The sequence below is a fragment of the Protopterus annectens genome, chromosome 4.part1 (assembly GCF_019279795.1).
Source record: "Protopterus annectens isolate FY-2018-M chromosome 4.part1, PAN1.0, whole genome shotgun sequence".
NCBI lineage: Eukaryota > Metazoa > Chordata > Ceratodontiformes > Protopteridae > Protopterus > Protopterus annectens.
The window spans coordinates 903,277,906-903,302,769 of NC_056734.1; the positions used below are offsets into that span (position 1 = coordinate 903,277,906).

General features: G+C 38.5%; 1 protein-coding gene across 2 annotated transcripts in view; it reads left to right on the forward strand.

Annotated features, from left to right (window-relative positions):
* LOC122801112 (receptor-type tyrosine-protein phosphatase eta-like) overlaps positions 1-24,864 on the forward strand; it is a 1,724,431-nt gene that overhangs the window by 564,057 nt on the left and 1,135,510 nt on the right. For both annotated transcript variants that reach the window (XM_044070641.1, XM_044070642.1), the window contains exon 10: positions 24,602-24,784. In XM_044070641.1, coding sequence (XP_043926576.1) covers positions 24,602-24,771 — 170 coding nt within the window. In that variant the 3' untranslated portion in view covers positions 24,772-24,784. The remainder of the gene's footprint in view (positions 1-24,601; positions 24,785-24,864) is intronic.

Genomic DNA, 24,864 nt, shown 5'->3' on the forward strand with positions numbered 1-24,864 from the left:
GGATGGGGCCTGCATAAGGGATCTTTCTGCATCCATGATCTTCCTTTCAGTATAAACATTCACCAAGCGTGTTTAATCAGCTCCTGTCCCTTCTTAAATATCCCTTGAATACTCCTCCCCCAGGCACCTTATATCCTATTCCCACCAATTCCTTCACACAAATTTGCACTTATCTCTCCCTTCCCCCATTTTCTACACCACAAAATTAGGTTCCTACTTCTTTTGACAGGCAATCATAGACAAACATATCTATATGGGAGCAAACATAATTTGTATTGCAAGGACTGATTTGAGGTTTGAGATGATCCAAAGTTAACAGGCACATATTCCAGAAGAGTAACATTAAAGCCATGAAGATGACTTTTAGGATATATTGCAAAATGATTAGCAGGAGAAATGACTTCACTGACATTGCTCATATTTCTAATATGCTATTGAATTCTTGTTTTAAATGATTGCTAATTTCACCAATGTACAGTAACTTTGCTTTGTAGGACAAGAACAATTTTCATGCTAATTTCACCAATGTAGAGTAACTTTGAAGGACAAGAACAATTTTCATGTATGTATATATATATATATATATATATATATATATATATATATTTATATATATATATTTATATATACATACATGCACACACACACACACACACACACACACACACACACACACACACACACACACACACACACACACACCCACACACACTTTTTTTTTAGATAACACATGAGACAAACTGAACATCAACCACAAGGAACAGCACCCTTGCTGGGTTTAAGAGGCAGGCTCATTCCAGTCAATGTAGATCTAAAAATAAGTGTCCATCAGCGTATCACCTCAGCTTTTGCCATGATTGATAAATATTATATAAAGTAAAAGTTATGTTCTCCATTAAGAGGCTATTTCAAGAATATTTGCAATCTCTAATGACAATAGTATTGAGGTGCTGGTTGTTGGATACCGCCCATCAGGAAACATGCCCACATCTCCCAAATCCACCACAGACATCTCACATGGGAATAGTGAAATTCAGTGTTTTTTTTCTGTAACAGCTATGGTCATGCAAAGAGGGAATGTGGTAAGTACTTCCATTGGTGGGAAAGACAGAATGCATTAGGTAACATTGCTGATAAGGGATCTAAGGAAGGGCAAACTACTGAAAGACCATAATACAGTCCTGTGAGAGAGAGAGAGAGATATCATGGGCCACAACCAGAAAATTGATCAGATAAGGCAGCACATGAAGTTTATGTGCCTTCATCGCAGAGCAACTACCAACTCAGGGGTGAACACAGCAAATCACTTTATCCTTCTATTAAAGAGGTGTTTCAAGAACAGGAAGGAAAAAATAGAAGGATATATGTGGAAATGTGTGAAAAAGGGTAGCCTCCTGTTCCAAATTGGTAGAACTTTCTGCATTGACTAGTCAGAGAGACACTTGCCACTACAGAACTGTCAGAAGGTAAGTGGCTGAAGTACACAATAAAGTCCAACAAGCTCTAAAGGATTAGGTAACATCTGCTAGGTGTATGACCCCTCCACCCCCCATCCACTATCTAAGTTTGCTCACTTTCTTCACTCTGGGAAAGGATGGACATCTTAGATCACATTGTCTTGAATTATACAGTGTAGCCAGTAAAGAAAAATGATGTGAGCTGCAAATTAGTTATAGACCTTAGATTGGTGAATTGTTTCACAAAATTATTACCCCACGCAGTCACAGCCATAACTTAGATATCAGTTCATTTGGACCAGGAGAGCAGACACTTCATGGTAATTGACCTAGTAAATTTATTTTCTCTATTCTATTACATCCAGATTCACAACACAAATTTGCATTTACCTTTGATAATCAGAAGCATGTCATGGCTAGGCTTCCCCGGGTTTGCAGAATAGTCCAGTATTTTTCTATCAAACACTAGTTTTAGATGTTCAGATGGTCAGATAAACCAAGCCCAAAGACTAGTAAAGGCCCTCAAAGGGCTTACCTCAAAAAAAAAAAAAAACTCAAACCCACTCCTAAATCCAAACTGGATTAATAAAAAAACAGTATTCTCTTATTTCCTCACTCCTAAAGGAATTTTATTACACCATACAATTGCTGCCCCATTGAAAGAGTTATTCCATTTAGATGTTTTGTGTATTTTTGTGCAACACCAAATTAGTTTTATTTCTTGTATTCAAAAGAGTGCATTTGTTTATATACTCCCACACAATTCCAAAATATGCAATCTTTAAAACAGTTATACATGGTAATAAGGTGCCCCCTGACCAATCTACAGATTACTGTGTACAAAAACAATACCTCAAGTTTCCTCGGATAGTTCACCACCGCCATGCCTTAAATTATCCTGGCAAAGTATCTTTGAATCCTGTCCAGTTTAACTAACTGCAGCTTATTATATACCAAAAAGACCTGCAATGTTCAATAACTCAGTAAATGGTCTCACCATTGTATAATAATTGAAGAAAAGCAGGTCTCTCTCTACTACCCATACTTCTGAAAATGTTACCTATTTCATAATATCCTCTAATCATATCTAACTTATCTTCTACCTTTACAGCCAAATCCCTAATAAACTTAACCTTTTGGATATTGATATTATCCAATGAATAGGGAAAATTGGGATTGTCATTACTAAAATGTATAATAAAAGTCTTCTCAACATTAAACTTTTGTTCCCTGTGATCCATTTAAATAAAGTATCTAAATAAGCTTGCAGATAAAACTGATCAGATAACTCTGAGATAACTGAGCCAAATTTAATGTTTTCAATGTATTTTGTCAACCAAAATGTATCATCAGAAGGAAAACTAGTCATAAAGATTGCAAACAGTATTGGACTTGATACTAAATGTTGTGGAGCACCTTTAATGTTTATCCTCTCATCTGAAAACATAACAACCAGTTGTTAACCTACTACTCCTACCATTCAACCAATTTGCAATCCACTTAATTACATATCCATTAATTTTTAGTTCATATAATAAAGGCATTGTATCATAAGCCTTGGGCATCTCTAAATATATGACCTCTACTACATTCCTGTCATTTAAAGCCATCCACAAGTGTTCATAACAACTAACAAATTATTTCCATAGGATATACCATCAACAAATCCATGTTGCATTAAATCGTATGCATCAAACAAATTAATAATATATTGTGATAATAACTGTTCAAAACATTTACCAATAAGAATCTTAAGACTGATTGGTTTGTAGTTTTTAACAACATAAGTACTACCACCCTTTGGAGCTGGAACAATATAGGCCAATTTCCAAGCTGGGGAACATATCTTAACTCTAATATCCCTAGTAACAGAAGCTAGAAAGAGTCCATTAATAATATCAGGCCATGCAGCAGATGTACTTCTAACCATATTTTACAATACATCAGACCTAAGTGTAAATATGTCCAGGCAGTCTGCAAACATGTTAAAAGTTAAATTCCAAATTCTTACTATATCTCCATGTCCAACACAATAACCAATAAAAGTGTTAACTACTGACTCAGCATCAGTTATTAATCCATCACCAACTTGAAGCTCATATCCAAAATAGGCATCTTTCCTAAACCTCTTTAAATAATTAAAATGCCTTTTTATTGCCAGTGACAGTACTAGCTAACCTTTTTTCTTAAACCTCTCTACTCAATCTGGATATCTTCCTATGTTTATTTTTTATTATTCTGTATTTAGACAATTTCCTTGTCTCAAGCTTCTTCTACCTTTTCCATAAAATGTGATTGATTATGCAGCCTTTGTAAAGACAAGTTCCACCAAGGTGGTCTATACACATAGAACTTACTACTAATCACAGGTATAGAAAATTATGAAACCAATTCCAACCTTGCCTTATATCCACAGAACAAGTAGATTTTCTCCACCTTCAAATAATTACTTCTTCTCTCATCTTGCTGTAATCTACCATTTCATCCCTTGACCTATTTTCTGCTTAGGAGTCCTTAAAAATTTATATCCATGAAATATAACAATGATCAGAACCTATTAGGTCATTACAAACCTCACATTCATCAACTAATTCCCAGTTCTTAAACCAGACTATATCCAAAACATTGGTTCATCTTGTTTGTGTCACAATTTGTGAATAACCCAAACCTTTACTTTATTAATCATTTCACCAAAGTGTCCCTATTAGTGGCTATACACAACCAATCAATACCAGGAGCATTCAAATCACCACACACAATATGAATAGCTGCTTCCATCAGTGAGATTATAGATTGTCAAAATCCCTTTAAATCATTAAAATATTAATTTGGAGACCTATAAAAAGACCAGTCTTAGTACTTACTCCCACACCTTTAAGTTGAACTGTAGTTATCTCGTATGTATCATCAGTCTCACAATTACTACAGGACATTAAATAAAAATAGACACTCCACCACCCTTCTCTTCACTTCTTAACCTATGGCAAGCCTTTTGTCCTGGTAAATAGAGTTTTTAATCAGAAAGCCAAGTTTCAGTAACTATAAATTGTATTGCCAAATAACTGAAATTTATTGTTCACACATTTAGCATTATACACTGTAATGGCATTCTGAATTATATCATGTATCAAGGGAGCCTAAGGTATCAAATAACCGTTAAATCTCAGTAACTTATTCAGAAAAAATGTTACCTACATAATTAAGATGTCTCTCATCTGAGACAAAAAAAATAATTTCTTGCTCACACCATTTCCTCCCAAACATACACACATTTTATACTATTTCAGCAACAATTCCTTCTAACAATATTTGTAACACCCCTTGCCACCTTGCTCAAGGTTTCATTAACACCTACACAAGGGATGACATCACATAAAATAAATTCAAACTCATTTCCTTTACTCAAGTCTATCAGTTGGTCAAAATGGTGTATACAAGTTCCTTCAGTAGTTCTTCCAATGTCATTAACTCCTACTACAACCACCACTTCATCTCTTCTAAAACAAAAACAAATCTTTTTCAGTCTGGCAATGTCATATGTTTTGCACCCTCCTAAACAGGAGACTGTTATGCTCTCTTTATTTATCCTTGGCACTAAATTCTTAATATTCCTTGAGAGTCCCCAAGCATCAAAACCTGTTTTATTTTACCATCAATATTAACTACATCTGCATCACTGAACATACCTGCAGAAGATTTAATAGTCACCCATTGCTCTTCTTTTTTCCTAACTTCATTCTATAAATCAGCTGCATTATATCTGATACCATCACATACACACCTTCTTTTTTGCACCTCTTGATTTGATCAAATCTTCATTGTTAACAGAAAATTGCTGCTCACTTTTCTTTCTAAGTTCAACCCACACATAATCACCCACAAACCCATAATTAATACCAATAAGTACACTATATTCCTCAGAACCTAGAAGATCCTGATTTTCACCTAGACTATATATAGAAAAGGAATCAGTTTGTATATAAATGGTAGAAAACACATGCCAAGCACACACATTAAACTCATAAATCTGATCCCCAACTACATTTAACAAATTGTTCACTCATACTAATGCACTCATAACTTCATATTCCTTTATTCTTCAAAACCTTAATAGCAGCAACAATCTGATATGAAACAACTTCCTCTCAGCCTGACATCAACACTTTCAGTAACAACCTTTTTACTGTTACACACTTTTTTACAAATACCTATATCAATAACCCATCCTAAAACAATAAGATACAACATTAAACAGTTTGAACACTTATGCAAGAAGCCACAGTCCAATAATTTCTTTAAACAAAATGTATCCATTTCATCTATACCCTAAACAAAAGAAAATAATTTAACCTTACCAGTATTCAGCACTCCTACAACTGCTAACACACTTAATACACAAAGATGCTAAACACATCTTTACATCTTTGCATTGACACCACACACGTCTGCTCACATACTCCTCTCTTGAGAACAGAATTAAAGTACTACCAGCAATTCCAGTAATACGACACTATCTCACAACACCCACCTCAAACACACACAGAACAAATGTAAAGAATTCCCAGCTATTATGGAGGGATTCAAAATGTAAATATCAGCCTTTGGCTAAAAAAATAATATATCTCACAGCTTCCCAAACTCTGGAAGCCACTGCAACCTCTGTAAGGTGAGCTACAGTTAGGCAATAACATTTTTAATACATAGATGACATTCTAATTCAGACAGAAACCATTGAACAATTAGAAGTCAAGGAAAAGGTATTAGGGGCACTGCAGGAAGCAGGATTCAAGGTATACTCTCAAAAGGTACATCTCATGCAGGATGCAGTTACATTTTTGGGAGTCATGGTATCTGCACAATCCAGAGCATCTTATTTAGACACAGTACATAGTATTCTTAAGTTAACACTCCCCTACTCAATTGCAGATTTGTAGAACGTCATGGGTGCCATAGATTATAATTGGGACTTTATTAAAAACTATGCCAAAACAGCTAAATCAGCTCCCAGAAACCATCTACAGAACCAATTGTTTTGATCCCTGAGTCCATGCAAGCATTTGCAATATAAAAAAAAGTTGGCAATGGCAACAGAGCTTATAATACCCACTTCTTACCAAACATTTTTCCTACAAGCAGGCTCAGTGATGGCAGCATCTCAGTGGTTCTCATGCAAGAGTGGCCATTAGGCTGCATGCAAAGCCTAGATTCCATATTGAGGCCCATCATCTTTTGTAGTTGAATGATGAGCCTTGTTGAAAATAGATATAACCCTTGTGTGTGCAGGTTTTGTTAGTAATACATTGGGGAATCACACAGACAGAATATATTACACAGTTTTCAACAATTATAGTTCAGACACCACACCATTCAGTAAAAGAGCTACTGTACTCCAAGAGATCCGACTCAATCATCCAGACAAGGTTTGCAAAATGGCTGCTCATGTCTGAACAAAAAAAAACAGTTAAGATAGTTAGGTATGCATTACTTTCTCCCCTGTAAATGTTGTATACAAGAGAGAAACCCTCATGTATAGAGGCCATTGAAGAGAGAATCGGCTCTTCATTCCAGGCTAATTTTGATGAGAGAGCACTATATGTGTAGATTGGACATGTATTGTCTAAAGGGAACCTATATGCCCAGTTTTGCTGTTTTCAACTCAGAAAAATGATATGAAATAACAGAAACCCACTTACTCGGGTTGCCAGGCTATATGTATGCCCAAAGAGAAGAGCCGGAGGTTCTCTATTATGTGGTAAGTCCAGGGAGGATAGGGTTAAATATTGTCAGTGACTGTTCTTATGTGGTCAATTCCTTCACAACGTATCTGGCCAACTGGTCCAGGCGAGGACACTCAAAAACACTTTTATGAAGAAGCAGCAGACATATCAGTGATATTCACAGTCAGCAAAGATAAGGCCCATTAAAATGCATCAAACATGCTCATTTGCATGGAAATGCTAGAATGAATGAGCTGGCCAAACAAGCTACTCTCAAAGGGACCTGACTGTACCATGCCAAACAATTTCAGGCAACAAAATACCCTATAAGGTTTAGCAAAAAGTCATGGGATGAGGATGCAGGTGTGGATGCTTACCTGGATTTGAGCCTTAACCAGTGAATTCAAGGATTGGTAGAAGATCTGGTCAAATGCAGACCATATAATGGGGACATAGCTTTTACTTTGTGTAATATCTATCAATGATAAAAAGAAATCTATGGAATTTTGTGTGACAGTTCGTACCTAGTGGGATTGGATAAAATATTCTAACACTTCTGAACAGAAGATAACTTTAAAAATTAATTAGGATACAAACATACTTGATTCCTAAAATGTTTTTTGTAACAAATGCCATTGCAATATTCAGAACTGCATGTATTGTTGTTCTGAATACTTAGTATGTCCTTTTTAGGTGTGAAGAGGTCATCCTACATAGCTTCTGTACATTCTAGCTGTTGTAAACATTATTACAAAATGGCTGCATAAAATTTTTAGATTCCTCCAAAAAGACTCTATTCTAGGCAAACAAAACATAAGATGAAAGGAGTGATGGCTTCTTCTATGACTGGAACAAAGCAAACAAACATAGGATCAAAATCCTGAAACTGCATTTACCAAAAAAAAAAAAAGCTGCTAAAAACACTTTTTAAAGTATTTTTTGCAACCAAACTTATATATACCAACTCCATGGTCGGACCAACTCAAAGACAAAGGAAATTCCCCCTAAAATGGAATCACATTTAGCACAACTCAGTAACAGTGATTTCCAGTGGTGGCACTGCAATCATTGGAGGGTTGAACCTCAGGCAACTGAATCTCGAGCATTCAGTCTTTGTCCATCAGTATGTTACCCAGAAATTATAACATGACTGATCTCATACAGAGTGAAATACAAAATGTTCATGAGACAGTTTTGTAATAATTCAAGAATGAGATGACCTTACTATTGTTAAATCCAAAAAGTTAACTTCAGAGACATGACAAAAAAAATAAAGCCAGATTGATTGTTAGTAAGATTAAACACAAAAAAATATGCAAAGCCAATACCTACTATACATAAAAATGTAAGATCATCAATGAAACAAAAATAATGCAACACACGCTGTTTATAAAATTTGGCATTCTAGATATATTTGCATTTAAATACACCCATTACTGAATTAGCTTATCAGATGTAAAAAAGACACCCATATCTGTACCCTTCGGATCTGGAATTTTTGGTGAACAAACATAAAAAATGTTATTGTGACCAAAATGAGTAAACATCATAAAATAATGAGCCATTGCACATTCACCAATAAATCATATATACCCTCCTAGCCATGACTACGCTGTATACTGGTATAGAAACAGGTGATACTAAAGTCAGCCAAAACATATCTTCTTTCAAAGAAAATACTAAAACTTTTTTGTGGAAAATGTGTGATACCTCTAATGTAGGAGTCTACTTTGAGAACACATTTCATCTGACAATTTTCAATTATCTTACCAACATTTTTTTATATAGTGTGCAAACCTGACATTATCTGTCTACCAACTGCAGGAAAAAATATTTTATATACCTATGAAAGACAATAAAAGGAAGCTTGACTGGTATTAGGATGACAAACTTTACTGCCAATTTCACAGTCACTGAAATAGAAAAAGTAGGTCATGAAAAATGGAAACAACAGCATTGTTGGTAACCATATTTACCTCTATATATGTCATTGTTATTAAGGTGGTCCAAACATATCTTTTTATACTGGTAGGCATGTATAATCACTTTTCTGTCCATCTGTGCTACTTGAACCAGATCACGACCATTCCTTAGTTCACATAATGCCTGATCTTCTCCTTTATCCAAAGTAAAACCACCAATATCTTTATTAATGCCAATACTATTAAAATATTTTCCATTTCAATATACTGGTCTCTAATGACTGGTCTAAGGGAGAATATAATTACTATTCATCTTTAAACAAGTTACCACCAGGAAGTGATATGTATTTGTATCAAAATGATTCTCAGAATAAGAAAAAAGAAATATCCAGATTATTATACACAAAAAAATCACAGTAAAAGGAATTGATAATGGTTACCATGAAGTGTGCACCTTGTGTATACATAGCAGTAACCTTTTGAATTCAGAGATAGCATTAACATGGTGTGGAATGGTACCCTAGCATGAAGACGTACAGCACCATGTAGGGCTGTTTCTGTTGTCATGCTGGATGCTAATGAGGCAGTCTGGAGGAGAAGCATACCCTAATTAGCCATGTATTGTCTCTCTCAAAACTGTCCCTAAGATGGCATCTATGTGTCAAGCAATTGCTCAGATGTGTAGATGAGAAAGGCTATATCCCCATTATATCAATGTAGTGAACACAGCCAAAAGGCTGAAAGTAATTTTGGGATCAGGGGAGAGGGAGCCAGTTGACACAAAACTATCCTAAACTTGTGTGCCATAATGGCACTTAAACCAGCATGGGAATCAGTGTGGGGAGAACCACTAGCAGCCAGGGATCCTACACTTGTGCCAACATGGCATTTAAACTAGTACAGGGATCTGGAGTGGGGGGAATCACTAGCCACTAGGGATGCTACAGTCATGCTTTAAAGGCACTTAATTAGTAGTGGGATTGGAGGTGGGTGTAACTGCTAAACACTAGGGATACTGCTCTTGTGCCTTAATGGCATTTAAACTAGTACAGCTGACATAACACTCTGTACATGACATATACAGTTTCTAGCAAGCCCTGCTGGCCTAATATTGTCATACACATTGTTAGGCCATGGTTGGTGGAGTGAGACATATGTCCGACATCCATTGCATATTGTAACAGTCAATGGGATCCTCCTGTTACAGTCAGTAGGCATGATCTGGCCTTGAGCAAAAGTAAGTGTTTGGCCCAATGTCAGTAGGTGTATGACAGTGTTAGTGCTTGTATACATGCTAACTCCTATCATGGCATTTCAAGTAACATGACTCCGAGATCTGGGGACACCGCTTGGCACTACATGCTAGTTGTCCACTGTGCAAGTAAGTATTGCAGTTACTTCCTGAATATTGCAAGGAGAGAGTCATGCAAGGTGTTTGTGCAGAGCACAGATACACATGTTAGGAAAGTATAATATGTACACAGTATTGCTTAGTCATGCTGCAGCTCACTTGCCCAAAGGATGGTCCAGGTCCTTACTTACAATGCCCTGCAGCAGTGCCGTGACATCCCCACACAGAGAACCAACATATTGCGTCATGTGTTTGCCAATATGGGTGACCAGTACAGCCCCCCCCTCAGGGTGAGGTTCTCCCTGGTGGGATGTGGCCACAGATCATTCTCCTTAGAACTACCAGCACATACGCTCCCTTGCAGACAATACAGACATATATGTCAAGAAAGCCATTCACTACCCTCTGTGGGATGGTTGACATAATGTGACTGCAACTCCCCCTTCAGACAGGACAGGCAAATATGCAGAGCTCCACATCCATGCATTATGTCAGCAGCATTACAACTGCATGGACTCAGCTGTACATGACAGGAGGGACAAAAGGCTCGTCATGGCTCAGCAAACCTGACTGGTGGACAACTACCATTAGCAGGCTGTACAATAACAGGTGAACAGTGTTGTGTGACAGTTGGGATGAGGGAGCCCCCCAAACATGGAGGCACTACCTCCTCACCTAAAAGAAGCACATAGTGTTGTAGTGTTGTTGTGATGTTGTGTAGACATGGTAAGTGACAAAAGTGGCCACCCACTCAAAGCAGAACCACAACACACAGTGTAGTTACATGTGTGACCTCAAAGGACAGGCCTAGATTGTTGGTGACCTCATACATCATGATGCCACATATGGGTCTGTACTCATACATAACCTGTACTCTCACACTGTCTGCATCAATTACACACCCTTATCCCCACCACATGTGACACATGGCATTCCTATAGTCTGTCCCATAACTTCCATATTTACAGAGCAGTTCATAACCGGCCTCTCATTGGAAGATGCACAGCATCTATTGCACATGCTAACATTCCAGGCTGCATCCCATATGCAATCTGACAAGGATTACTAACACCATTGGGAAACCCTTGCATTCATACTGACACCACTGGCTACACAACAGCTGAGTGGGCAATGGCAACTCTTATACCCTTGCACAGAGGTGGTGCATTCACTGACCAACATAACTATACATCTCTTTGTCTAAGAATCCATAACTGTATGCCTGTAATGGCTATCATCATGGAGCTGATCAGCATGCATATATGTGATCTACACACAATTGACTGTACACAGTTTTGATGTGTGACAGGGGGAGCATGACTGTTACACATGGTGGACATTTCCGAGGCAGTCCACAAAGACCTGGGTAAGGGTACACTGAGCCAAGTCATCTGACTATATCCCCTGGTCAGGAAAGGTTTACAACACACCCACTTAGTGACCCCTACAATGACAGTATCATGGATGCCTAATTGGCCAGTTGATGGCACACATGGACATCAGTCTCCAATAGCTGATCTGTAAGTAGCAATGCTCAATAGGGTGCAGTCCTGGGTCCTCTACTGCTTGGAATCCATTTAACCACAATACACGTGACTACTGATTGACTGTGACTAACAATGTTGGCTGATGCCTGCAAATTGTCAGCACTCAAGGAGTCTCTGTGGTATGTCACTATCCTGCAAGAGGGTGTTGTGAACACATACCCGTTGACATACTAATGGCCATAAACCCCATGCAAATATATATGTGGTATCATTTCCATTAGTTAGACACGTGTACCTGGTAAGTAGTACATCAGCCACAACATGTGATGTACATATTCAGAGGTGAAAGAACTGGGCACACAGACCTGGCCACACAGGTTTATACCTAATGGGCCTGAGATCACCATGTCTCTGCAGTGGCATGGCAGGAATAATATTTCATAGCTGAGGCTACAGTCACCTATCTGAGTGCATTGGCCATTTGTTAATGTACCTTTCCAAGCAGTACTGGCAATTGCACAAAACAGTATGGTCCCTCACAAGGACACTTCATGTCTTCAGTATATGCTCAATGGGGATCGCCTGCAATGAGTGCCATTGTCACCTGTGGAATATAGACTCTCAGAGGTGATCTGTGCCTTGCATATGGGGCAATGTGTGACCCTGATTGATTGCATATGCTGCCTATCTGTAGGAGGCATAGTAGATAACTCACTGTAAGGACATTAACCGCATATGTGACAATAGTATTACATGCTTGTGGGAGAGATTTGTCTAGCAGACTTAAACACACCCTTGAAACAGAACCCTGCCTGATAGCACACAGGGCACCTCAGTGCACCTCAGCACATGCCATCTCTAGGATTGGCTGGGCAACCATCATCTCTACACAGGGCATCTGCCTGTGTCCCTCATGGACTGAGACAATATGTGCTGATCCTGTAACTATGCCTATAAAAATGTCTGACTGTGAGGGCAATATGGCTATTATGCTAGTGAAATTTAAACATCTTATGGTTCCATAACAAGATGGAAAATGCTGTAAAAGGCTCACAAACAAACATGGCTACATTGAGGCTAGCAACACTTTCAACCACTGTGTACAGGACACACCAAGGCACACACAGAGCAAGTAAGTTGTTTGCAGATGAGAACACTGACCTATGATATGTGATGCATGCAACACACCTTATGTCTGCTAGTCCCATTAGTTTAGGACATATGCTTGATGACATCAGCAGACCTTGTTGTGGTCAGTCCTTTGGGGGACCACATTACACACTACAAATAAAATACTGCAAAACCCTATCTATTTGTAAGTTAACAAGGTGATCATATGTATGCCACATGGACATACACACACCAAGTAACCTAGATTGAGATTAGAACCCCTTCCTATCTAGCCTTACACACTTTAGCTCACAGTACTTATCACGCATGCCATGGCCTAAATCTGATACTACATTGTCAGCTGGTAGTCTAAAGGTGGATTACATCTTCAGACCTTGTAGAAGAGGTCAGTTTGAAAATCAGCAGCAAGTTACAGGGCCAAAAGTGCACAACAATTGCAAGTGGATAGCCCTTGAGGGCATGCCAGTTGTTCTGCAGGGGAATACACCCCCTAAGTAGCCTAAAATGAGATTAGAATCCCTACCTACCTCATCTTACACACCATCTCTCTCTCTCTCTCTCTCTCTCTCTCTCTCTCTCTCACACACACACACACACACACACACACACACACACACACACCCAGTAGCCTGAATTAAGATTAGAACTCCAACCTATCTAGTGTTTTACACACACACACACACACACCCCAAGTAGCCTGGAATGAGATTAGAACCCATACTTTACACACTATCACACACACACACACACACACACACACACACACACACACACACACACACACACACACACACACACACACATATACACACACACACACACACACACACACACACACACACACACACACACACACACACACACACACACACACCAAGTAGCCTGGAATGAGATTAGAACCCCTACCTATCTCATTTTACACAGTGTCACACATATACACACATGCATACAGACACACACACACACACACACACACACACACACACCAAATAGCCTGGAATGAGGTTAGAACTCTTTTTCACCCCAAGTAGCCTAGAATGAGATTAAAACCCTTACTCATCCCAAGTAGCCTGGAATGAGATTAGAACTCCTACACACCCCAAGTAACCTGAAATGAGATTTGAACCCCTACACACCCCAAGTAGCCTGAAATAAGATTATTTATTTTTATTTATTTATTTGATATTTGTTAACCGGGTTGGTCCAGCTGTGTCAGAGGGCCATTTTCAGTGGAGACCCAAGGAGAAAAGCTCCGGTAATAAAAATAATCTAAAAACATATAGATTAATAAACATACATTCAGAGTTTTACCAAACAGTTTAATAATAAACATACATTCAGAGTTTTACCTAAATAATGCATAGTGAAAAAGATGCAATAAGGAAATTACAGTAGTACAATATGATAAAGAAGCTAATACTAGCTGCTTTTTTAATAGCATTTTAAATAGTTTGTGGTAGATATTAACAAATAAGTCTAGGCCAGTATAGGTAAGTGGTAAAAAGAGTTGAAGACCAAGTTAAGAGTTTCAATGAACAAGAAGGAAAATGTGAATACTAAATAATATAATAGAGTTTTTAAATAAGATGAAACAGGAATAGTGAGCATGTGTACTATAGGTATAGCAGGGAAATTATGTTGGTGAGAGAAGTAGTGCAGTCTGAGATGTATTATAGCCTGAGGTAAAATAGGAAATAACTGCCAAGTAGTGATAGGGCACTGTGTGGGAGTAGTGCAGGGAGACATTACTGGAGGAAAAAGAAAATAAAATGAGAACAGAAGTGGATAATGGGATGTGTCATGAATTAGTATGATAAAAGATACAAGGGAAATAAAGTAATAGAAGAATAATGATAGTGAGGATGTGTAAGTGAGTGAAGTATTTGGAGAGAGATGTGATGTAGGGTTGGATGGGGTGAGAGGGTTTAAGTAGGTTCTTGGCAAGGGCAGATCCATGAGCTTAAGATGAATTGTTTTAATTGCTTTTTGAAATGAGTAGTGTTTGGGATATTTCTGATGTGTTGAGGTAGTTTGTTCCAGGCTAGGGACACATTGTGGTTATAGAGTACTTTACCTATGTTTCTGTTTGGTTTATGTATGGCAGAGTTGTTGGTCTGAGCTTCTGAGTGGTCTGATGGGGGTGTAGAAAGATACAAGAGAAAAGAGGGAGTGGCTGGCAGATTTATATAGGATGGAGTGGGTGATTTGGAGTTGTGATATGAGATGGTGGGAGAGTTCTGGCCATTGTAGTTTTAAAGCTACGCAATGGTGGGATTTATAGGGTTGATTAGTTGCAAATCTAGCAATTTTATTGTACGTTTGTTCTAGTTGTGAGATTAGGGAGGATTGTAGGTTAGAGAGGATGGGTGAAGTGTAGAGAAGGCCTGGTAGTAGGAATGCTCTAGCTAGGGAGAACATGGTATTAGGAGTAAGATTTTTTTGTTGCAGTACAATAACCCTAGTTTTTGGTGTGTCTTTTTGATTCACAGATGAATGTGCTGGTCAAATTTAAGCTGATCATCCATAATGGTGTAGAGGAGTTTAGTATGATGGTCGGCGTTGATGATGGTGCTGTCCAGTGAGTGGATAGAGAAGGAAGATTTATGGTGTGAGAGTGAGTTTTTTTAATGGAGTAGAAGGTGGTTTGTGTAAGGGAAAACAGATCAGATATATTATTGTAGGATGTGAAAAGGGTTGAGTCATCTGCGTATTGGACAATGGTAGAGTGGTAGCAAGAAGAGTGAAGATTGTTGGTGAAGATATTAAATAGTAGGGGACCTAGGATAGAGCCCTGGGAGACCCCTGTTTTTATATGTAAGAAAGGTGAGAAGGAGTTGAGCCATCGGACAGACTAAAGTCTATTAGAGAGATAGCTGGAGAACCACTGTACAGTGGAAGAAGAGAGGTTAAATTAATTTAGCTGAGTTAGTAGTTTGCAATGTGACACAGTATCAAATGCTTTGGATAGGTCTAGGAAGAGACAGGATACAAGTTTCTTTTTGTCTCTGGCCTCAGCAACTGTATGAGTAAAGGATAGGAGAGCAGTAGCAGTGCTGTGGTTAGGTCAGAAACCATGTTGATTGGGGGGTTAAAACTTGTTTTATATTAGGTATTTAAGGAGTTGGGAGTGGACACATTTTTCTAGAATTTTAGAGAGAGGAGATAGGATGGCTATGCGTCAGAAGTTGGGGTCAGTGGAGTTACCTCCTTTGTGCAATGGTACAGTATAGAAGGACTTCCAAATATTGGGCAGAGTGCTTTCTAGAATAGATCTATTTATTAGTATATAGATGGGAAAAGCTATGGCGTTGGCAGCAAGTTTGAGAAAGAGGGGGTAGTTTATTGGCAGATGGGGAGCCAGGTTTAAGTTTATGCAAAAGAGATTTTATATAGGAGATAGAAACAGGTTTGAGAGAGAAAGGGGTTTTGTTAGTGTTGGTGGAAGGGGGGTAGAGTTTGTTGAACTGGAATTATGGTTTGAGGGTGTTAGTTTGTGAGTGGTTTCTATAAAGTAGGTATTGAGCAGGGTGGCAGTCTCTAGAGGTGACTTATTAGGGAAGGGGTTTGGGGTGGAAGGATTGCCAGGGTGAAAGATATTGTTGATGGTTTACCAGAATTTTTGGGGGTTGGGGAGGTGACTGGCTTGAGCTGTATTGTAAAAACTTTTATCATCAAGATAAACACTTTTTTTGGTATAGTTCCTAGTTCTTTATAGCTTTGTAGCAGGGTAGGGGATTTGGATTTCTGTCAGGCTTTCCAGATACTATCGCTTTTGTGCATGTGAGTGTGTTTCCTTTGTTAACCAAGGAGCATGTTTGGTGTTAATCCTGATTTTTCTTTGGGGTGTGAGATTAGAGCCCCTACACACCCCAAGTAGCCTGGAATGAGATTAGAACTCCTACATATCTAGTCTCTCTCTCTCTCTCTCTCTCTCTCTCACACACACACACACACACACACACACACACACACACACACACGCACACACATACAGTAGCCTGGAATGAGATTATAACCCCTACCAATCTAGTCTTACACACTATAGCTCACAGTACTTATTGCACATGACACAGCTTAATTCTGATACTACATTGTCAGCTGGTAGTCTTAAGGTGGATGACATCATCAGCTCTTGTAAAAGAGGTCACTTTCGAAGCTAGTGCCAAAAAGTGCATAACCATTACAGGTGAATAGCCCATGAGGGCATTTCAGTTGACTTGCAAGGGGATACACAGACACACACACACACACACACACCAAGTAGTCTGGAGTGAGATTATAACCCCTACCTATCTAGTCTTACATACCATACCTTGCATTATCACACACATTGTGGCTTAAATCTGATGCTACATTGTCAGCTGGTAATAAGGTGGATGACATCATCAGGACTTGTAGAAGAGGGTAGTTTGGAAGCCAGCAGCAAGTTACAGGGCCAAAAAGTGCATAAACATTGCAGGTGGATAGCCCATGAGGGCATGGTTATTGTTTTTCAGGGGAATATAGACGCAAGCACACATGTGCCAAGTGGTCTGATTTGTGATTAGAACACCTACTTATATATTCTTATACACTATATATCACAGTACTTATCGTATGTGCCACAGGTAAAGTCTGTTGTGGATGTGATTGCAGGCACAGTACTTGTGCATTACACAAACTAGACTTGTATTGAACAGCATCTGTGGCCTGCAGTGATATTGCTTCATTTATCTGCATCTAGTATCCTAGCAGTGAGATAACTATTATCCTAACTATGTGTTTACAATTACCAGTATGGTCATATGTCACTGTTTGCACTTGGATAGACAAATCTGTGGGCAGGAACATTGTGCCATGTCCATGCGTGTGTTGGCAATATTAATTACACCATCTGCTCACCACTGTCTATCTACGTGGTGACATCCAGCAGGCACAGGTGTCTGTAGGTAAGTGGATCATCTACTGTTGTATTCTTAGCTTGGATCCTTTGAGGAACAGTATGGATGTGTGATAGTGCAGATTTACTCACCATTATTTGGGTAAGTAGGACAATACGAACATCCACACATATATTTATGTATATAACAGGAATGTATATATAAATGTAGCTGTGTGTGTGTGTGTGTGTGTGTGTGTGTGTGTGTGTTTGTGTATATAATGTATATGTGCTATGCAGCTATATGGGGAGAGTCTATGAATCATTTTAATATATACAGATATATATATCAGTATATATCTATTGGACACTACATAGAGATATACTATGTACAGTATGTGAGAGAGAGAGTGTGACAGATGGATATGTATACATATACGTCTGTATGTATTGACATCTGTACATAACAGGTAATTTTGATGAAATGGATATGTATACATATATGTTTGTATATATAGACATCTGTACATAACAGGTCATTTTGATGAAGGGGCGACAGAATAGTGATTATTTTAACGTACTTATAAAGTGACTCCAGGCCATACCTACTTGTAATCCTGTCCAGGATTTTGTGTGTTACAGACAATGACATCTGTTCCTGTTTCTGCAGCACTGCACTTCACTCATAATGCCCATGGCATTCCCCAGCTGTCTGCTGTACTTAGTATGTGACTGAGGCTCATAATGTTAAACCACACACAGACTGGCAGTCTGTGAAAGCAACAACATAATAATACCACAAATGCAAAAGATGTGACTACTTCCAGATAGGAACCATCAACACCATCACCCATGCTAACTTCACTACTCCACTGAGACACACAGGCTGCCATACAGACAGGAGTTATCAATGACATAAATACATATGTCATTTTTCCCGCATTACCTGTGACATACAATATGTGATCGACTTCTGTGTTACAGCACTGAGATTGCCTGATCTGCTGATAAACCATTGCTGACTTACTGTTAAAGCAGTTATATGGGAACACTAATGTGTTGGGGTGGGGTAACAACAGCGTATAACCTGCTGTGATAGGCAGTGGTCCAAATATCATGTGACCCCACTGTTTAATATCTCCCTTGACTGATGTAGTGAATATTCCAAACATGAGGCCTAGTGATTATTAGGGAACACATACTATTGGACTGGGTATCTGTAGTCTCATGTGGTTGTTACTTCTGTCCACATAACCCACTATATTTCCTTGCATAAATGCAGCAGATCCATACATACAATACCATATTATAGTAATCCTTACAAGTAGTGTGTAGGTTAGAGACTTACCTTGTGAATGCAGCAGTTGACAGGACTGTAGTTCAGGGCAGACTCTATGTAATGCAAGCAGTACACAGTCAATACATGGATTGGTACAGGTTGTGTGGGTTGCCTGGCATCAAATTTTTAATATATGTATGTGAGTAGGAGTAAAGTGTCAGTCCCTAGAGCCCTAGGATGTCAGTCAATGTACTACGTGTTGTCTCTTAGCCAAAGCCAGGGTGTACTGGGCATGCTTATGTCTGCCTACAGGGACATCATCAGGGGTTTCCTCCTTCGAGTCCGACTGTGGCTGTTTTGACCTAGCACTGGTTGGGGGCTGTGTATCCCTTCCCTGTGCTGATCCTGCTGCAGCTGTTTCCACATGATCATATTGTGTAGCATGGCATATATTGTGAACATATGTGCACATGTGGCTGGAGAGTACTACAGAGCTCCCCCAGATACATTAAGGCACTGAAAGTGGGACTTCAGAAGCCCAAACATACGCTCTAAGATGTTCCTAGTTTGTGAATGTGCATCATTATGGCATTCTTCCATGGGTGTGTGAGTGTGCATTTCTGATGGGTGTCATCATCCACAGCTCCAGTGTATAGCCAGCATCCCCCAGTAAATGGCCATGTGGGATGTCTCCCCTAGCAAACATCTGGTACAGCTGTGATGTGTGCCAGATAAGGAAGTAGTGAAAACTGCCAGGGCTGCCAGCACACACATTCATGGTAATCCCCTGGGCATTGCACATGACCAGCAGTAAATGGAGTGGTACCCCTTGCAGTTGACATAGATTCTACCCTCCTTACAGGGTGGTGACTTGATGTGTACATGAATTCAGTCTATGGCACCCAGTACCTCAGGGTAATATGCTACATTGTAGAAGTGATGCATATTGCTGGACCTCGCCTCAGGGGTGAGGGTAAAAGAAATGTGCTCAGTGGCATGTGGTAGCATGTTATCCAGGAATTGGTGGAGTACCCTAGATGATGATGCCTGTGAGATCCCCATTATGTCCCCACTTGGTCTTTGGAAAATACCTGCAGCTAGTATCCTAAAGGCTACACATACCCTTTCCACTGGAATGGGTTCCTCTCTGTTGGCTCTGGGTCTGAGTTGAGTGTGGCAGAGCTCAGTGAGTTCTTATAGTATAACCCTGTCCACCCTGTAGTGCTCTGCAATCTCCAGCTCGTGTTACTCCTTGAAGGTTTCTCTGAGCCTGAACACTCTTCTCCTTCTCTGTCTATACCTATTGTCAGCAGCAGCACTGAATTAAGCATCTAGCACATACCCCCATCAGACTCCCTTGCTCAGAATAATGGTGCACCACACAAAACTGCAGAAACATGCACCCCTTAGCTAAACGAAGCTTAGAAGATAGTGCACACCCCCTCAAAAGGACAAAAGGACACTTCAGCATAGTGGCATGCCATGCAAACAAGCACAGCAAAGCTGAAATAAGCTTAGAAGTCATTGGACTCACCCTCCCCTGTAAAGACGAACATGGTTCCCTGCCTACACAAAGGGGATATGCGGACACGATTACCATTTATGCTATTCAATAACTCCACCACATTTGCATAGTGATTCATGTTCACAGTGCTATCACATTAGCAACAGCACCAATGCACCATTATAGGTACCACACAAGGTCCTGTAATACATTTCTGTCACATATTAATTTTGTGTTTTCCAATTTTTTTTAAAACTTATTCATAAAAATAAAATTAATTTAACTTATTTTCTGTAATTTTTCAGAAACATAGGATAGCTTTGCTCATGTCTGTATGTGGTATGCCATTTCTGTCCATATATCTACATTTTTACTGCTTGATTTGTCTGTCTACACTCCTGTACATGGAATTCTTCTGTGTACACTACAGACACTGACACAGAGTCTGAAGAGCTGCCTATCTGCTTGCTGGATCACTCTACCTCACTCAGTTTCATGAGATTCACCTGCTTATGAGGTGATTTGCATGCCACGGAACTTCCTGTGTTGGTGTGTGCATATGCACTGCTCAGCAGTGTTTATTGCATCTAAAACCTGCTTACTTTCATGTAAGCAGGGTGGAGTGATGCCTACTGTAAAAAACACCATGTAGGCTTTATTAAATTCATACCTTTGTGTTGCACATTGTCCTTAGTATCCTAATTAAGTTTTTCATTTATGCTGTATGAGTTCTTGCTCTCTTTTTTTCATGAATGTGTTGTAGTGGGTGGAGTCAAACAGCAGGTAATATTTAATTTTTTGATATTTATGGAATGAGTGGCTTTCATCAGTAACTTTGTTTTGTCTGATATCAGATCTCTCAATCTTCCAATCTTCCATCTCCAGAATGTGGAATGATGCATCTCACAATCTAGAACAGACAAAATGCTAAAAATTCACTAATGATTTTAAGTAAGAAACTCAGTATGGTTAATTGTTGCTGATACATAAAAACGAAAAACATCCTTTTGATAAATCCAAAGACGTAGCTAGGGCACAAAGTAGGTATTAGGGGGTGAAACTGGCAGGTGCAAATCAAGTGGTAATACAGTAACGGTATTCAGAAACGAATTACAGTATTGCAATTTTGGTTAGGCTGAAGTTCTTCAGTACTTTATTTGTAGTATATAGCTGTTGCAAGCCACTTGTTATTTTGTATGAAGCATCTTGCTACAGTTTGAAAAGTAGAAGAGTTTCTTTTTTTGGTCCTTAACTCCAATCTCTTAAAAAGATAACCTTTTTTTCTGTCCTCACGTTCAGGATTCAGGAGTCACGAGATCAGGGAAATCCTATCAGGCACTATAATAGCTAGCTGCGATTATCGATATATTGACATTATTCATTGATATCTCAAGAGGTAAGATATTCACTTTTGATGCAGAATAGCAGAAGACTGTGGGTTGTATTCCCACTCCAGGTGATTGAATTAAAGAATGGGGGAGGTTAACATAATGGTGATTTGTAGGCTTAAAATGACCTGCAAGGGCTGCTAGCCTAGCAGTTGCCTATAAACCTATGAATTAATTTATACTGAATTGCTAAAAAATCTTAAAATGAACGTGTGTTCCAAGCCCCTTCAATGCAGTAAAGCACAGAATATAACATTATTAAGACTTAAATGGGAGAACATTCCTCATAATGAAGTAGTAGTTGTTTCCACTTACAGTACTCTGGAGCCGACCTATGTCTTTAGTGGCTGCTGCTTTTCATCCATATCAATTCAAAATGGGCAGTGTGATTAATTATATGTAAGATCTGGGAATGAATCGATTTAAGGACAATATTAAAATATATATTTTTTCTTAAAATTTCTCTAAATTAGTGAAAATTTCCTTCTATGCATGAGTCTGGAAAAACACTGAGCTATTAAAAGGTTATTTCTATAAAAATTAAATGCTGACCTTAGGAGACAAACTCCTAGTATTTGAGTATGAGTAGAAGGCCTATGTGAGTAGACTGAATTAAAAAGAGCTTGAGCTGCTGCTTTTCACATGCAATCATATATGTGATGGGCTATAGGATCCAGAAAAGGAGCCATGAATCAGACCACTGCATAGTCAAGAACAGGATAATGCAGTAATGTAAATATATATATATATATATATATATATATATATATATATATATATATATATATATATAGAGAGAGAGAGAGAGAGAGAGAGAATGTATACGACTGAAATCCAGTGCAGTAAAACATGTAAGTGAATTCCCCTCCTTACAGGGTATCAGTGGAACAGTATTTTGGGAGAACAGTTTTACTTGCGCTAATACATTATGGGAAAGCTCTGAAAGGAGAATTAGTGCTTTTACACTTACACCAGTAAATGTTGTGAGGTGCAGTGTTTATATAATTCTAGATGAGCCAGACAGAAGGAAATTCAAGCTTTTTTTGCTAAGGTACTGCTGCTAGATAACAATACAGTAGACAAACCAGAAACTGCACTAGGCAGATGGCCAAGTACTCAGAGCAGTAGAAGAGCTTCTAATCTTTCATGGCCTCACAGTAATTGTTGCTGAGGGAGAGAAGCAGGGTTTTGTAGTGTGCCAGTACTCTACTATACAAAAAAAATCAAATAAAAAAAACGGAGACATAGATTCAGTGGTAATTTAAGTTTTATTTCATTTTTTTTCCTGCTGTTGAATAAAATTCCTACCAACTAAAGGCAGGAAGATGACTAGAAGGATGACATTTCTCCAGCTTTAGTGATGTGTATGCTGTCACTTATTACATTTTCTGTGGGAGGGATAGAAGAGGATTCAGTCATTCCCTCCATACAAAGCATTACCTTTGTTTTTTTTTCTATAGTTAAATTAAACTGTCAGTAACTGAAGGAAAATGTGTTCTTTTCAAATTTAGAAAAACAAAGCTCCTGCTGGAAGACTGTTTTTAAAATTTAAGGCAAAGCTCTTCCAGCTTTGACGATATATGTACCATTACTTTTTAAACAATTTTGTTTTGACTGTGGGGGATTCCCACACTCCCTACATACATTACAACAACCTTGTTCTTTTCCTGCTTGTTAAATTGTATTCTGAGTTTGTAACTGCAATTTTATTAGCACTTTAAGAAAACTGTTAAGCTCCCCTAACTCCTAATGCTCATAGAATCTGGCAACAGGAACACTTTTCCAAACCACTGATTTTGTCTTTCGACCTTTGAATCTCTAATTTTTGAAACATATTTCTTTGTATTTCCAGTTTTTCCTCTAGGATAGGGACAGCATTTCTAAATTTATGAACTTGTTCCTCATCAGCAGTCTATTCAGTGATGTATAACCAACTTTTGTGCCACCTTTCTTTTGCCTGCAATGACTTTAAGTTTGAATTCATCTGAGGAAAACGTATCATAAAATGTTGCTGGCTAGAGGATATGAGTGGGATCCACTTAGCTTCATAACATGAAATATATGTATTGTAACATTATAAAGCCATGAAATTAGGTATAAAAAATCCTAAACTGTAACATAGTCCAGTAGTTTCCTTAATCCCTTTTACACCTTTTTTTCTAAATGTTTTTTTTCAAGTAATTATTTACAAATTATCATTATCTTATATATATGCAGACAAATACAGCTTTACAAAGCTAGAAACAATAATTTTGTCTTTAGTTTTATCCAATAATTAATTTGCATATAACAAAATGTTTTGTACCTTGAACAAGTGTTATTATTAATGTACGTTACTTTTATATGCTATGAGGGACTGCTAAGTATTAGCATTTAAAATCATAGAATGGAAGAATGTAATTGTCCTTGTAACAGTATGATTAGCATTTCAGGGCGATGAATATGAATATTTGACTTGTTTGTCAACCTGCTTGAACACTTACTTTTCTTTTCAAATTTTTTAACAGAAAAAGCACCTCCAAACTGGTGCTGGTCTCGGAGGAAGCCCTTCTGTTGTCTACAGCCTAATGTAAAATGCAGGTCAGAAGATAACTCATGCTTTTGTGATAGCGTTTGTCCAAAATACAGCAACTGTTGTACGGACTATAAGCAGCACTGCCTGGATAAACAATATTAAGAGTGTTACTAAGGTAAGAAACAACAACTGTACAGTTACGCAAATGCTCATATAATATACATGCTATACACAACAGGCATACAAGCATGCATG